This window comes from Xenopus laevis, chromosome 9_10L (genome assembly GCF_017654675.1).
Source record: "Xenopus laevis strain J_2021 chromosome 9_10L, Xenopus_laevis_v10.1, whole genome shotgun sequence".
Taxonomy (NCBI): Eukaryota; Metazoa; Chordata; class Amphibia; order Anura; family Pipidae; genus Xenopus; species Xenopus laevis.
This window is the reverse complement of record NC_054387.1, coordinates 77,003,691-77,020,549: the sequence shown is the minus strand read 5'-3', so window position 1 is coordinate 77,020,549 and position 16,859 is coordinate 77,003,691. Positions and strand designations below refer to the sequence as shown.

At 38.6% G+C, this 16,859-nt stretch overlaps 1 protein-coding gene across 1 annotated transcript in view; it reads left to right on the top strand.

Annotated features, from left to right (window-relative positions):
* The first annotated feature begins 2,708 nt into the window (after positions 1-2,708).
* The window catches only part of LOC108701849 (dynein heavy chain 11, axonemal-like), a 154,559-nt gene continuing 140,408 nt past the window's right edge, over positions 2,709-16,859 (top strand). Inside the window, exons 1-4 of the mRNA XM_018236864.2 lie at positions 2,709-2,914; positions 5,119-5,338; positions 15,086-15,202; positions 15,689-15,775. Of these exons, the coding sequence (XP_018092353.2) occupies positions 2,709-2,914; positions 5,119-5,338; positions 15,086-15,202; positions 15,689-15,775 (630 nt within the window). The remainder of the gene's footprint in view (positions 2,915-5,118; positions 5,339-15,085; positions 15,203-15,688; positions 15,776-16,859) is intronic.

Genomic DNA, 16,859 nt, shown 5'->3' with positions numbered 1-16,859 from the left:
TTCTTTGGAGTCTAAAATCAGTGATAATTTCTCAAACATAATACAAAGCCTGCTTAGAGATACGTATCAGATTGCATCTTTCATACCACGGCTGGCAGCACATCTTGGAAAGGGAACATATCAGGTAAGTGATGTTCCTATTGATGACATTTAAGCAAAAAAATGAAAAAAATATTTGTGAGTTTGGGTTTTCATAAGAATAACAACTTTCATTTAGACATAGGGTTATGCACTCCCCCTAAAAACAGACATAACTGCAAGACTCATGTAGAAAGAGAAAGGAAATGGAGGAATTTAATCATCAAAGCCGTTTTAACATTTTTAACATTGTGTCATGATGACTTCATAACATCCGGCCTTTGCACAAAGAAGTGGTGAAAAGATGATATCATTGCCAAGTAACTGTGGCACTATGATAAATGGGGACCATTTATAAATGCAACAACAAAACCAGATCAAGTACAGTTACTTCACCAGATCAGCCATTTTGACCACATATATTAGAAAATGAGATTTAGCTAGGATTTCCTCTGAAATGAGGTTCTGGTATGGACTAGATAAGGAATCTACTCTAGTATGTTTTTTTCTCTTATGTTCTCAAACTACAGTGTGCAAAGTGGCATAACTGGGGAATATGTTTTACTCTTTGAGAACCAGTTGGACCGGGTGTGATCCTCTTTGGATTCTAGTTACTACTTAATGAGATGATGTTGGTTGGGAGAGGTAATGTGTTGTAGTGAGAGAGAGGTTTGGGTGGCTTTAGTCCTTGTGAAGAAGGATGCTTGTCTTCAAACACAGTCTGGACACAGTCTACAGGGTGTTGCCCTCTCAAGTGCCTATTAGACCAGAGCGAGCAGGAATATAGGTAAGAGGTTTTTCTGTTATATGGTGATTAGGGTTAAATTGCATCACAACATTGCACTATGATGAATGCCAATATATCCAGAATAGTATCATTCAACTCACTATGACCACCTTATTCCATTGTACTTATGGCTGAACACACAGACACTGTATATTACAAAGGAGATCATTTTTCTGAAAATCCATTTGTGTGTGTTCATATTCTTTACTGGCCAAATAATCATAGCTCTTAACTACAACTACATTTTATTTCCCGCATCCAGCAAGATGTTGATGAGACCGAGAAGCTGAGGGAAATGCACAGGGAAATTATGAGAAGGGTGCATTCGACCATTGTTAATGTGAAAGTGTATCAGAGACACTTTGAAAAGTACAGCTATTTGTGGACGGATGATAAAGCCGAGTTCATGAAGCAGTTTCTTCTGTATGGTCGATTTCTTAGCACAGAAGAAATGGAATTGTATGCAGATTATGAGCTGCAAAAATGTACGCCACAGTTAGAACACTTCAAGAAACAGGTAAGAAGGGAAAAGAAATGGCTCAATTTGAAGTCACCCACTGCAAAATATTATGGCTTCTTGTATAGATGCACTACTAATAAAGGCCATGTAGCTGAACATCATCTTTCTGCTCTGGCTTTAAAACCATCACATACCAAAATGTATATAACCCCTGTTCCTTTCAGTAAATGGGATTCAATGAAGAAGAACATTGTAAGGAAAGGAAGGAAGACATAGGGACACTTCTTAAACGGGACAACTGTCTTGTTCCCTCCAGATGTTAGTGAACTAGAATTCCCAGCATTCTCATCATATTATTAACACATATTACAATATAATTGGAACTGTGGTCCAGCAGCCATAGAGATGAATTCTTAAAGCAACATGGCAAGACAATACTTTTATCCGAGTCCTCCAGTGATCAACCAGAATTGTCCCTATCGTTGTTTGCCCTCTGTTTAGCCTCTATTCTTGGTTTTATATGATAATTGCTGAATTTTTTCTCTGGGTTGAACACTTAAACAACACTTTATCTTTCCACTAATTACAGTGCAAAATTCAGTGGCAGAAAAAATATTGCTCTGTAATTGCAATATGTCAGATGACAACAAGTGCTGTAAAACCTGTAGGGCTGACTTTCCATTGAAGAACTCTCTTAAAATTGGAATTAAGATTAGAATACATATTTTGGAGATCTGAGGCGAGTCAGTTTTAGAGAATAAAGGGGAGAAATGGAGACATTGACCTTTCAAAAAAACCGACTCCTTTATTCTGTTGTTAGTGGCAGTGGCGTAACTAGAGTTTGCAGGTCCCCCCTGCAAAAAAATCTTCAGAGATGCCCAGTGCTCTCTGATCCCTATCCTCCAACCCACCTCCTGCGCCCAGACTCCACCCACTATGCGCCCCATGCCAACATGCTCTGCGTTCCTGCCGCAGTTGGCTATAGAGGAAGCAGACCAGTCCGGGCCCCCTTCGACTGCGGGGTCTGCTTCCTCTATAGTTACGCAACTGGTTAGTGGACAGCATAACATATTATCAAGGGCTTCATCCTGTTGGGAACTATAGTCCATCAAGAACCCAAAGTTGTATTGTAAAGGCTATATTGCTCAGTTAAATATTTCCCAAGCTCTCCAGGGTTCCTTCAAGAATCTCACCTTAGTTTTTCTAGCATTAAACCACTTAACAGCAGTCTCAGTGGTCAACTGCAAGATCCTTTGTTGAAGTTCACTTGTGTGTTTGACACTATGTGGGCAAGTTCACTTGGCATAAACTCTGCTGACAAGCCACCCACTGTGATATTAGCTTTGTAACTATGCAGGATATCACTATACTGTGACCAGAGAAATGCAATCACAAATTCACCTTTTTGTTTTCTTCAAGATCAATGTTTATGAATCATTATACAAAGAAGTAGGAGTGTTTGAAAGTGAGAAGATATTTAATGGCTGGCTTCTAGTGGATGTGAAACCATTTAAATTGTCATTGATGAATGAAATCAAGAAGTGGAGCTGGATGTTTAAGGAACATTTATTAAACCATGTGATAACCAGGTGAATTTTATGTTTCTGGATGATCTATGATGATGTAGATGATGCTCGCAACAAAAAAAGCCTTATTAGCCTTCATTACATAGATCAGGAATGATTACAATAGGTTTACTAATACCCTGAATACCTACAACACCTATTAACATGTACATTAAATCTTTAAACAGCTAATGTAAAGCTTTTTACAGAAATGTTATTGCCAGCACACATAGGTCTTAGAATTGAGATTGCTAACAAACACACTATTACTACATGTACAAGATTCCTATATCTCTCATAAGTTGCCATTATAAGATTCATAATATTCCCAGGAAGGAAATTACATTGTCCCACACATTCTATATCAGTGCTCTCCCGCAGAATACAAGCTGTTTAGATTTTTCTCAAGGAAAAAATATGTCCCTTCCTCTGTCCTACTGTTAAAACATTGATCTATGCCATTGCTCTCTAATGCAACATATAACTAGCTGGTAAGCCAGAATCACATCTCCACCCACTACAATCCAACCTTAATACTTCTGCCTATATCCTCTTGCATCTAAACCAGGGATCAGGAACCTTGGCTCTCCAGCTGTTAAGGAACTACAAGTCCCACAATGCAATGAAGGAGCCTTTTGAAGGAGTCTAAAGGCAAATGCATTGTGGGACTTGTAGTTCCTTAACAGCTGGAGAGCCAAGGTTCCTGATCCCTGATCTAAACCTTTATCCACCCCTTCACTATTAAAGTCTCTCTCCAGGCTGCTGGTCAAGTGTTGAATTGAGCATAAATTTATCATCCTGTCCTTCAGAGCCCTGCATTCTTCTATTCCTCTCCATACATCTGGCCTCATTTCCCCATGAACTCCCTCACAGTCCCTACGCTTAACTGAGAACATACGCAGCTCACAGAAACTGAGCAGGACACAATCACACATAAAACCATTCTTGCTGATTGCCCCACAGCTCTAGAATGCTCTTGCATTACATGAAAGCTTCCACTGAAACTCTATACTCAATCCTCCTTAAGAATCACTTTCTAGAGGGAGCATTTAGTTATTCTCCCTGACTTATGCACTTGTTTTGCACCAATTTTGTTTCTGTCTCCCCTTCCTAATAGATTGTAAGCTCCTTGGAGCAGAGAAATTCAAACTGTATTGAAACTCCTAGCACTTTATGAATGTACATTATTTTATTATTGTACCCCTGTTCACGTTTGTCTTCTGTGTGTGTGTGTGTGTGTATGTGTATGTATGTATATATATATATATATATATATATATATATATATATATATATATATATATATACTCAAATCGTAGCTTGAGATCATGTCTACCCTTTCTGAATTGGAAATAAAGACTGTACTTCTGAACAGTTATCATTAAGTCAATTAATTTGCTCCACACATTTCTAAGGGTGAATTGGCCCTCAAGTTCACTCTAGTTGTGTATAGAAAACACCATTTTTAGTAAGAAAGTCGAGTTCTACATTAAACACGGGGAACAATTCAACATTTAAATTAAGTTTAAAAAATTATTATAAAGCTAGCACACATAATTAAGATTAAAGGATGGATCATGGGGCTAAAATTAGACAACAGTTGTGCACAGTTCTAGTTAGCATCCTATGAGAAACCCTATGAAATTCTTTTTAGGATTATTTGTCAGTTGATTAAAACACAAAAATGATTATGCTCTCAAATCGCTGCACATGACCATATCTTTAGGAATGGTGGACTATGCAACATGGCTCATGGCCTAAATGAGTGGAAAGCAAATGAAGAGGAACTGGATTTAATTTGCCACTTCTACCTGCTGTGAAAAATAAAAGTAGCAGAGTATTTCTCAGTTTTAATTTATTCTTGCAAAAGGGCCCTTCCCTCCAAGATGCCATACATACCGAGCTAACATGATTTAGAGAAGACAAATGCCCTAACTAATTCTGGGGAAAGTTTGCTACTGGTCTAATAAACCAAAAAAAACTATTGGCAGTAGTATTTCCCAATCAGCTGTTTTAAACCAAACCTCTGATTTGCTGTTATGGGAAACAAGACCTTTGCAAACGTCACATCATTTTTTTGTCTAGATTGTCCTTATCCAGAGATCGTACCATATTGTTTTTCAATATATTTATCTACACTTAATAACAATAGACTGCAAGGATTGGGTTAATTTGTGGTTTGATTATCATTCTTTTTAACTTTAAATAAATCCATATTTGATTTCTAGTGCCAACAAGCTGGTTGAGTTTATTCAGCTTACTGAAAAAGGACTGGCTAATAAAGTTCAGGGGGATGACTATACTGCACTTGTTGAAATAATGAGTCACTTGATGGCAATTCGTGATCGACCATCCACAGACGAGCAGTTCAGGCATTTAAAAGCAACAGCTGAACTCCTGCGTGATTATGGGCAGCACCTGCCTGGCCAAATCTACTCTCAGCTAGAGGTAAGAAGAGCAAAGTTTATTATGGTATAACAAAGGAAGTGAATAGATATTTGTCCTGTGCCGTAGCTAAGCCTGGTGTTAGCTTTGGGAACAATGTCCTCTTTAGATAGAATTCAATGTAATTGCAGAGCTATACGCTACTAAACATGTAAAATAGGACATTAGGACAATCCAGAAACCTTCACAATTGCAGCCGCTTAATGAAGTTTTTGTAGGGTGAGGAAACTGCTTTGAGATAGACAGGGTCCATTGTATGTGCTAGCACAAATCTTTTTCTATATCACAATAAAATTTGAATTATAGTTATTTTATTTTGAACAATGCCATTAAAATTCCTAACTTTGCTATAGTGACTAAAATTTGAAAGTAATTATGCATTGAGCAGAAATGATCATTTTCTCTTCTTTTCTCTGTGCAAAAGGTTCTTACCTGTACAGATTGTACCCAAAACCTCAGTAATTGCCATAATATAACAGCCATTATCACTTGATAACACTGAATGGCAATGAACCTGAAAAAAGTTTTCTGCCAGACTACTGCATGGAGCTCCGTCAAAAAATTCTTCAGTAACCAATAATTTATACACAGTTCTTTGGGGCACATTTATACAATTTCACTGTTAGAAAGAGCAAAAATTATTGACGAAGAGTTGTTTCAAATTGCACTTGTTTGGGGAATATTAAGGTTTTGCAAGAATTGATATCAAAATTCTACATTTCAAGTCCTCAATATCAATAATAATGTTTTTATTACTTATCTGTCTTTTTAGACCCTCTTCGGTTCATTTAGTTCAAATTCGTATTTTTTTTTTTTTTTATAAATCAGTCTTTATGGGGGTAATTTATTAAAGGGGAACTCAGGCTTCTAAACTAAAATTTGATAAAGAGGCCCACATAACACAGAAACCCCTAATATACCCATCACAGTTATCGGTTTCTTCAAAAAGTATGAATAAATGCCATTTTCTATGCTGAAATCCAGCTGTTTAACTGTTCTTCTCTTTCTGCATCATTTGAAATCCTGGCAGGGAAGGAGGGACTAAACACCGATGTTACAAATTGTAGCAACTTCTCCACAGCTTAAGCTGGCCATAGACGCAAAGATCCGATCGTACGAATCAACGTACGATCGGACTTTCCCATCTCCCGAACCTCCACTAACCATTCAGATCAAAGTCTTTACCATTCCGATCAAATAGAACAGATCACCCAATGTTCTGCCCCTGACGGCAATCATACGATAGTTATGTCCAACCAAAGCTAGTGACAGTCTCCCTCTGAAAATCGTACGATCGGCAATACACGCAGAGATATTATCGGCAGCCGACAGAAATTTTCTAACCTGTCCGATCGACCAAACGACCGATCTCCGACGGACGAAAAATGTCGGGACTCTCCACACACGGTCCGAAAATCGTACGAATCCACGATTCGTACGATCGGATCTTTGCGTCTATGGCCAGCTTTACAGACAGCATGCAGGAACTACATAACCCACAATGCATTGCACTGTGATGTTCTGTTTCTTATTGAAATCACGTGTGCAGGGAATTGTGGGGTTTGAAGGATGCAGGCTGAGGACAACTGGCTGCTGATACAAAGTTACAGTAGTCAGTCAGCTCAAGAAAGTAGTCAGATAGATCAAGAGGAGAGCAGGGGGCTAGGCTTAGGGAACTATTAAAAACCATTCAAAATCATGAAAAGTCTGCATATTTTTTTGATGTATATTGCAAAGTTGTTTGAAATTATGTTTAGTTTTCAAAAAAACTCGTTATGTTTGCATGGAGTTCCCCTTTAACATAATAATTAGATTTTTTTATTGCAATATAAGTTTTTGCTTTAAGAATTGCAAATCTGAGTTACAAAAGTGGAATTTTCAAGATTTATTAAGAGCAAAAACTTGAATATTAAGATTCAGCATCTAAACACTGGTGAGTTCATGCAAATGTCAAAGGAATATGAAGCATATGAATAATGAAGAGTGTTCCAGTTTACTTATTCTAAACATACACGTGACTAGGGTCGGGGTTAGAAACCTCAATCTTATGTCACACACGCAGTGTATGCTAGTGTGACCAAACATGGCTGTTAGCACTGGGAGCTCCCAACTTGTGTGTATGGCATAGTGCTCACTAGAAAGAGTTTGGTGCCTAAAATGGTATTAATTTCCACAAATGGAGTCGTGGCTATATTAACCTGCACCTCCAGTGGGGTAAATACTTTTTGCATGATTGGTGCCCTTTATATAATAAACTGAGGAACCACACAACTAAAAACCAAGAACCAAAAAAGAAGCCCACAAAGTTAAAAAAAAATAACCCCCCCCCCTACAGTGGGGTAAATACTTTTGATATGATTGGTTGCCTTTACATAATAAACTGAGAAAACCACACAACTAAAAACTAAAGAACCAGAAAAGAAACCCACAAAATTAAAAAAACCCATCATTATCTACATTGTAACAAATATCCATTGTAAATTAAATTCCCATATACAAGAATATTATTCCTAGTATCTAAGGAGGTTTCTACTCTAAACAAAACTATTATGCATGCGATCCGTTACAGGCTCAGAAATTATGTTTCAATTACAATAGTCATAATGTACAGATTTAAGCTTTAACTAGCTAGCATGTGGAATAATTACACAGTCAAATTGAATAGATAAAATAACCAACAACTTAATTTATAAAAATAAATAAAACATTCATAGCTACATAAAGTCACACTGAGCTTCATTTGACATTTTGCCCAGTCCCCCAGTCTACTGTAATCACTCTGAAAAGTGGAATCTGCACAGCATGAATTGGTTTGCACAATATTAAGACATTGCTTACAATCCTGACTTAAATTCACGTATGCATTAGTTGCAAAACGATAGAGCAAGGATAGACCCTGAAGTACTCCACTAAAAACATTGGTCAAAACTAGAAAATGTTCCATTTATCACCACTCAGGCCCGGATTTGTGCCCAGGCCTAGGGTGGCAAATTTTCCAGTTAGCACTGGGGAGCCGCAGCTTCCCAGCGATTAGCCGTATACACTCACACAGAGAGCATGAATGCAGCAGGCGCTAGGACCTGGCGCGAGTACAAGAACGTAAATCCAGCCCTGCTTCCATGGCTCACTGATGTTCCTTCTCATTTTTTCTAAGTACCCTGCTCTAATGACTTGCTCCCAAAATTATGTATTGACGGAATGGAACACAGTAACTATCAGCTGCCTGACCTGCAGGTAATTCCAGGGCTCGGCAACTTACTTGCAGCAAGCTAATCAGAGACTAACGCCTTGCCATACTGGAAATTACACCATTCCAACACAAATTCTGACAGAATATAATATGCTAAATGTTTATCGAGAAGGGTCCTATCTGCAGGGGTGGGTGAAAGCAGCACGCCATAGGACCTGGCGCCCTAGGGGCACCAAGTACAGAAATCTGACCCTGTCACCACTTAAGTCAGTAACCTTCTGTGTGGTACTATATTAAATGCTTTAAGGGATCCTGTCATCGAGAAAACATGTTTTTTTCAAAATGCATCAGTTAATAGTGCTACTCCAGCAGAATTTTGCACTGAAATCCATTTCTCAAAAGAGCAAACAGATTTTTTTATATTCAATTTTGAAATCTGACATTCCCATTTTTTTCCCATGACAGTATCCCTTAAAGGGGAAGGAAACCTAGTTGGCGCAAAAACCCTCCCCCCTCCCGTGTGTTGCCCACCCTCCCTCCTCCCCCCTGGCCTACCTGTCCCGCTGGGCAAATGCCCCTAACTTGTTACTTACCCTTCTGCGCAGGTCCAGTCCAGGGAGTTCACAGACGACATCTTCTTCCACGCGATCTTCTTCCTGCTTTGACCGGCGCATGCGCAGTAGGAGCATTTCACCGGTACGATCTACTGCGCATGCGCCAAAAGTACATCGTGACTTTTGGCGCATGCGCAGTAGATCCGTACCAGCGAAATGCTCCTACTGCGCATGCGCCAAAACGCCGTTCAAAGCAGGAAGAAGATCGCGTGGAAGAATATGTCGTCTGTGAACTCCCTGGACTGGACCTGCGCAGAAGGGTAAGTAACAAGTTAGGGGCATTTGCCCAGCGGGACGGGTAGGCCAGGAGGGAGGGTGGGCAACACACGGGGGGGGAGGGTTTTTGCGCCAACTAGGTTTCCTTCCCCTTTAAGTAGATCACTCAACTGGTATCCCAAAGTCTACATTTCTGTGCAACTCCTCATGGAAGGCAATCAGGTTTGTCTGGGAAGATCTATTGCACATAAAACCATACTGGCACATACTTATAAGCTTGAGATATTTTTACTGCAGATGTCTTAAATGACCTATAGCCTTCTTGATGAAAATTGAATACTTTTTTGAATAATTACACCACATTTGGTGAAATGACAGACATTAAAGAAAGTGATGTCAACAACGGAGCTAAGATCTTTTAGTACCCTGGTGTGACTACCATCAGGTCCTGGAACTGATATAATCTTTTCAAACTTATTTCTGAGTCATCTGTACATAAAGTGAATTGGGTTGAGTACAAAGCAAGTATTCATTATACTTTTATGATGCTTCTTGTAGACAGTTTCCCCAAGGATCAATGTCCTGAAATGGGTCCTGTCACTGGGAAATGGGGACTAATGAGAACTTTATGCTTGCTCTCATCAGGTACCTAAAGTAGTAGATGAACAGGGTAGCTTAGGTTGACATTTGGGATGCTTACTGTATGCGCTGTTCAAGATTTTTAAGAACTCCTGGCCTGGATACCACTTATATTGAGATTTAATGTTTGACTCAAATCTGATCAATATCTGTAAAAACATTGGGCATTTCAAAATCTCCCCCTAAAAGATTTTTGAAATGTACATTTTATTTAAAAAAATTTGTAAATGTCAAATTTAAATCAAATGAAAAACTCATTATTTATTTTGTACATTTTGAAAACAATTCTTTGTGTCAAATTTTGAAGTGTCCACAGGAAAAGTGAAATATTATCTGCTGTGTATTTTGCTCACTGAATCCATTTTACAGCAGTAAAAGCAAGAATGTGGACAATGCAGTTATACAAGGGAAATCACTTCGCTGCAAATACTCCCTTTGAAATGATATTACCATACTAAAACATTTTTTCACGGAAGGCATTTAGATTGCATGAGAGATCAGAATTGAAAAGCGAGTAATCACTTTCAAAGGTCAGTGCGAAGCTACCTGCTCAGCATAGGTCTATAAATTTCTAAGAAATCAAACATTGGAAAATCTCAAAAGCGCTCTCCTTGTGCTCTGGAGAAATGGCTTTACACAATGCTTAACTTAGTAGTAAGATTGTGCCCCATACAAATGAAAGTAATTTAATGCAATTAGTAAACTAACTTGTGATACTAATGAGAGATTCTTTGTTATTGTGGGGCAGGAGGTACATATTCTCACTGACAGAGTGAGGCACGGGGGAGATTAGAACAATGCTTACATTGCACATTTGTTTTTTTCATATGCTTGTTTTCACTCGAATGAATACAGGAACTTATTTTAATGGAACAGTTCAGTGTAACATTAAAACTGGAAAAACAGATAGGTAACATAAAAAATATTTCTAGTATAGTTAGTTAGCAAAAAATGTAATGTATAAAGGCTGGAGTGACTGGATGTCCAGTATAAGAGAACAGAACACTACTTCCTGCTTTTCAGATCTCTATCTCTGAGTTAGTCAGTGACTTGAAGGGGGGCCACATAGGACATAACTGTTCACTGAGTTTGCAATTGATCCTCAGGATTCAGCTCAGATTCAAAAGCAAACAGGTATGACCCATGTGCCCCCCCTCGAGTTACTGATTGGTTACTGCCTGATAACCAATCAGTGGAATCCAAGATAACTGCAAAGTAGGAAGTATGGTTATGTTAAACATCCAGTCACTCCAGCTGTTATAGATTATAGATATAGATTACATTTTTGGCTAACTATATTAGAAACATTTTTTTATTTTGTACAGTCTACTTATTCACCTAGTTTTTATTTTTATACTGAACAATTCCTTTAAGGATGGCATTGGACTCCTATCATACAGTAACTTGTTTTAAATAAAATTTACTTTAACATAGAGTTTTGCATGCAGTTTTTCTGTTCTCCAGGATCCAAATATGACTGTGTGGTCCCCCTGCATTTTCAATTCAGCTTTTACATACAGGAACCACTGCTTGGTTCATGGAGCAATGTCTTATACCTACAGTACTTGGCACAGGGTGTCATTATCATTTTAACAATACCTAAACGGATTGCTCATGGTTAATCAGCTAATCGTGAATTGTGTGCACAGATGAACTTTATACCAGTTACAATGCATGTATGGGAGTAGGCAGGGGAGCAATTTCATAGATTTGTATTACCGAGCAAAGTAAAAAATCAGGTTCAACCACTGATTTACCCCCTTACCAGCCCTCACCAACCCCCCACCAAGGCCCCTTGCGGCAGGTCTGTACCCACTATAATTATGCCACTGGGCAAGAGCTAGCTCCTGTTATAAAATGCGGATGGGGCACAGGCACTGTGTCACTGTATGTAGCACAGTATGAACTGTTCATCTTAGAGTTATCCTGATAGGTTTCCCTGTCTCCTGTTGTATTCTGCCTTTCCTATGCTCCCTGTGTGTGACATACTCCGCCTGTGTTCGCCATGCTCCGCCTGTGGGAGGTAAACCTGGTGGGGGTTTGTTAGTGTAGCGACCCATAGGGTTAATGTGCCCCTATGGCTTTAAATTCCTACACTTCCTGATCTCCCTAGTTGCTGGGCAGATGCCAATGTAGCTTTATTGTAATTTACATATCCCAGTTAATTGGCCAATCGGTGCTGTGACCACACCCTGTCACACTTTGGTATAGTGAGTGAGAAGGGGTGGATCTTCCTCTTTGGCTTCTGGTTGCTGACCCAGCTGGATGTTTCCAGGGAGCCTGGGTACACAAGGCCCAGTAAAGCGAAGTTACCCTAGAGGGACCTGAACCTCTAGTGTTTAAGTCGGGCAACAGGGACCCGGTGAATGAGACTAGTGATTGGCAGGAATATAATTGTTATAGACTCTCTAGGAGAGTAAGACAGTGAGGGAAGATATAAAGAGCAGCTTTGTGCTCCATCAAGGAGGTGTAGCAGGGAGTAGCTTCCCATGCTGTAAGATTTGCCTACAGTGAAGGGACCACAGTGGATAGGGTGTCAGGCTTTAGGTTCTTCTCCCTGATCACTCCACTGGGTGGAATTCAGACCACGTGTGAGGTATTTTTGCCTGAAGGTATGCTGTACTGCCTTGACTACATCCTCAGGGGACTCATATACAGTTGGCTCTGATGTACTGTCCTTGCCTGTGAATATATTCTGCAAATGCTTGTATGCACTGTAAGTAACCCTGTGGATCATTTGTCTCTGACAAATAAAATATTCTGTTATGTTTGATTTGCAAGAACCTCCTGGCCCCTCTTCTTTTTTCAGTTTATACACAGTAGCCTTTGAGAGTTGTAGTGGGACTACACCACGTTTCCGTTTCTTCCACTTTGCAAAGGCCCAGTCTCAAGTGTTAAAGTCAAATGTAACCCATTTAGTATACTAGCTGGCTGTTAAACCTGTTGGCTTAACTAGCCCAAAATTGTGTTACATTAGCATTTGGAAATACTTGTTAGAGGTCCCCAAAATCATTTGCTGGGGCGGTTGCTGTGTTATCCACAGGGGAAGATGAGGCATATGGATTTAAGGGTTTGTCTTAATATTTTGTAATGAACTTGTTTCACATATGAGTGGTAAGTGATATCCCTGCAGTGAGTACCAATCATTTGGTTTTTTTGGTGTGCTATACCACAATTTATGTGGACTTGGTTGTGTGGTAACATGGTTTTGTGGTAAAGTGGGTGTGGTTTAAAGACAGGGAGTGGGTAACACTGGCTTCCATTATAGCTTCTCCACCACGTAGGCCATCCCGCTGGCGATTCGCATTTTGGCCGGTGGGAAGGCATTTCGGGGAAATAAGTCTCTCGCAGTAGAGAAGATTTGTCTCTTGCCGACTAATCTCCCTATGTGCCACCACTCTAATGGGGAAGGTATATCTCTCCCAGTATGTTCTGTGACACAAACTAGATGTTGAGAACTACAGTGGCTGTATTTACTCAGGCTGAAAAGACAGTATAGTATAAAACACCGAAAAGACTGAAATATTTCTTTTATTGACTTAAATTTCACTAATAGTGGTTGGGCTTTTTTGAAAAAGCAGGTTTCCTAAATATTCAAATGGCCTGTGGACCAGTCTGTTCAGATTTCAGACACATGCACTTTAATTTGCTGTTTGCAGATACTGTGTGAATTATAAAAAGTGTTCTGTTTGTGGAAAGCCTTCTTTAAAGGAGAACTATACCCCCGAACAATGTAGAACTCCATAAAAAGATATTGCATAAACAACTCATGTGTAGAACCCTGTTTCATATAAATAAACCATTTTCATAATAATATACTTTTTTAGTAGTATGTGCCATTGGGTAATCCTAAATATAAAATTGCCATTTTGAAAAATAAGGGCCACCCCCTGGGATCGTAGGATTCACGGTGCACACAAACAAACCATACATGTTAGGTCACATGAGTCAATTAAAAGACAGATCTCTGTCTTTTGCTTTCACACTTCTTCCTGTTAGAGTTGTAGTATTTTTGGTCAGGTGATCTCTGAGGTAGCACAGAGACCATCACAAAATTGTGGTTCAAGGCAAGATCTAGATACCAATTTGGTAACATTTTTTAATATGTCACAATATGATATATCTGTTGCTTAAATATTCATTTTAATGGTAAAGGTTTCTTTTAAAGGAACAGTAACCCCCCCCCAAAAAAAGTGCTTTAAAGTCATTAAAATATAAAGTACTGTTGTTCTACACTGGAATAACTGGTGTGTTTGCTTCAGAAACCCTACTATAGTTTATATAACCAAACTGCTGTGTATCCATGGGGGCAGCCATTCAAAGCTGAAAAATGAGAAAACACACAGGTTACACAGTAGATAACAGATGGGATTCTTCTGAACTTATCTGTTATCTACTGTGTAACCTGTGCTTGAATGGCTGCCCCCATGGCTTATAACTTATAAGCTTATAGTAGAGTTTATATAAACTATGATACAGTTTCTGAAGCAAACACACATTTGAGGCAGTGCAGGGCGACAGTACATGATATTTGCATTACTTTAAAACACTTTCAGGTTTAGCCATTATTGTTACTTTAAATAAAACACAGACATAGACACAGGGTGTTGTTTTTTCCTACGAAAGAAGTATTGTCACCTACGATTTAAGTGAACCCATACACCATTAATAAGGCATTGAAAGAATAACACCAAAAGCACAGCACAGCGGTTGAAACCCTTGAGCAAGTTACCATGTTTTGGAATTTGATGTGCAAAAAATATTCTTCATAGTTACTGATGGACATTTTGCTCGGACTACTCAGACTCAACACTTTCCAGTCAACTTCAGGTTGGACATACCTTTTCTGTAATAATATGGTAACATTTCAGAGGTCCGTGCGGCACCAATGATGGTCTCCAAGCCTCTGCAACTTCATCTCATAGAAGGATTTTTTCTTTCCTGTAGAGCAAATTGTTAAGAATCCTCCATTGCTGTTCTATAAGCAGTAACCTAAGTCCTGTTTGCTAATGGAAACCAGGCAGAGCCAGGCTATTTCTGGTAGGCTTATTCTTTGCCATCTTTAATAACTCCTTCTTAATGTCATTTCAGGAATTACCAGAGAGGTGGAAAAATCTAAAAAAGACAGCCTTCATTGTGAAGCACGAGGTCTCTCCTTTACAGTCCAATGAAGTGTCTGTTATCAGGAGAAAATGTGTCCTTTTTGAGGTGAGATCGGTTCCACGCTCTGAAGCAAATGATTTTTTCTCTTTTTGTTCCTATAACAAGCTGAAGCTAAGCTTCAATGAACTGAGAAATTGTAAACTCATAGAAAAAAGGGTGTCTAAAGATAACAATTCAATGTTTCTTGGTAATGTACTCAGGATGAATCTGATCATTTAAAGCCCACTTCGCGAGAGCCGTAGTAAAAGGCCTGTGTCTCTTTTATCTTCAATTATGTCTATCTTCTCTCAGCTCAAACACTGTGCATCACTTGGCAGATCAAATAACAGATTTTTACATTTTCTCTGCTGATCTGTTTGCATCACCTTTGTGTTCCACACCGTGTTAATATAATTAGTTTAGTGCCAAAAAAAGGGGAAAGATTCATGCGATTTACAGGATGCCACAATATTAATGAATTTCGGAGAAAAGGAATTGGATCATGTTTATGAATTCTGCATCTGAGCTACTATTTCTTTTCTCCTCTTCCAGGTGAAGCAGCATGAATTCCGAAGTCGATTTAAAAATGAAATTATTTTTAATTTCGATGCAGATGGGCCCTACAAACACCTGGATAAGGTAAATGGAAGTGTTCTGTAGCATTATTGTGTCAGTTTGAATGGGAGCAGGAAATCTTTTCTTCTGTTCTCTTGCACAGCACAGGTAACACGAATGAGTCTGATATAAATTTAATTTCAACAAGGACTATCACTTTCTGCACAAGCAAATACCAAAAGATAAATGTATTAGAAATACAGATATACTGGCCACACAAATAGCACATAGATCATGCTTTGCACCAGTACCCAGACTACCCCTTTCAAAGGCTTTCTAGAGTTGATGATTTTGTGGAAAATAACAGAAAATACCTGAATAAATACCTGCAGAAAAATCTTAACTCACTTTAGAACGTCATCTACACTCATATAATATACAGGTATAGGATCCGTTATCTGGAAACCAATTGTCCAGAAAGCTCTGAATTAATGAAAGAAAATCTACCCTAGATTCCTTTTTATCTAAAAAATTATCTAAAATGTTTTTAAATTAATTTCCTTTTACTCTGTAATAATAAAACTGTGCCTTGTACTTGTCCTTATAAGAAGAAAAACCAGCCTATTGGGTTCATTTAATGTTTACATGATTTTCTAGTAGACAAGGTATGAAAATCCAAATTACGGAAAGATCTGTTAACTGGAAAAATCACAAGTCTGGATAACAGTCCCCATACTGTACAACATAAACTGTAATATATAAACAACTTATACTGAATCCTAGAACATAGCCTACCAAGACTTTCTTGTGGCATCCAGCATACATTGATGTATTTGGATGGCATCTCTATTTCATTAAAATATAGTCCCTGAACATGTGCCAGCTACAGTAAATGGATACATTTAGACAGTAGTGTATTCAACCTACCTAATTCCTACTACATAATGAATAAAGTACCCCCTTTTGTAAATTATAAGGATATTATAAGTTACAGAGGAGTTTCATGACCATATAAAAACATGAAGTCAAGGAACTCCAAGGTAACTTCTAATATCCTCATATTTTGCAACAAGGGGTACTTTATTTATTATAATACACAAGTTTCAGTGAGTCATGTGACATAAATTACATCACTACTGATGATGACACTAATTATACTAATTACTAA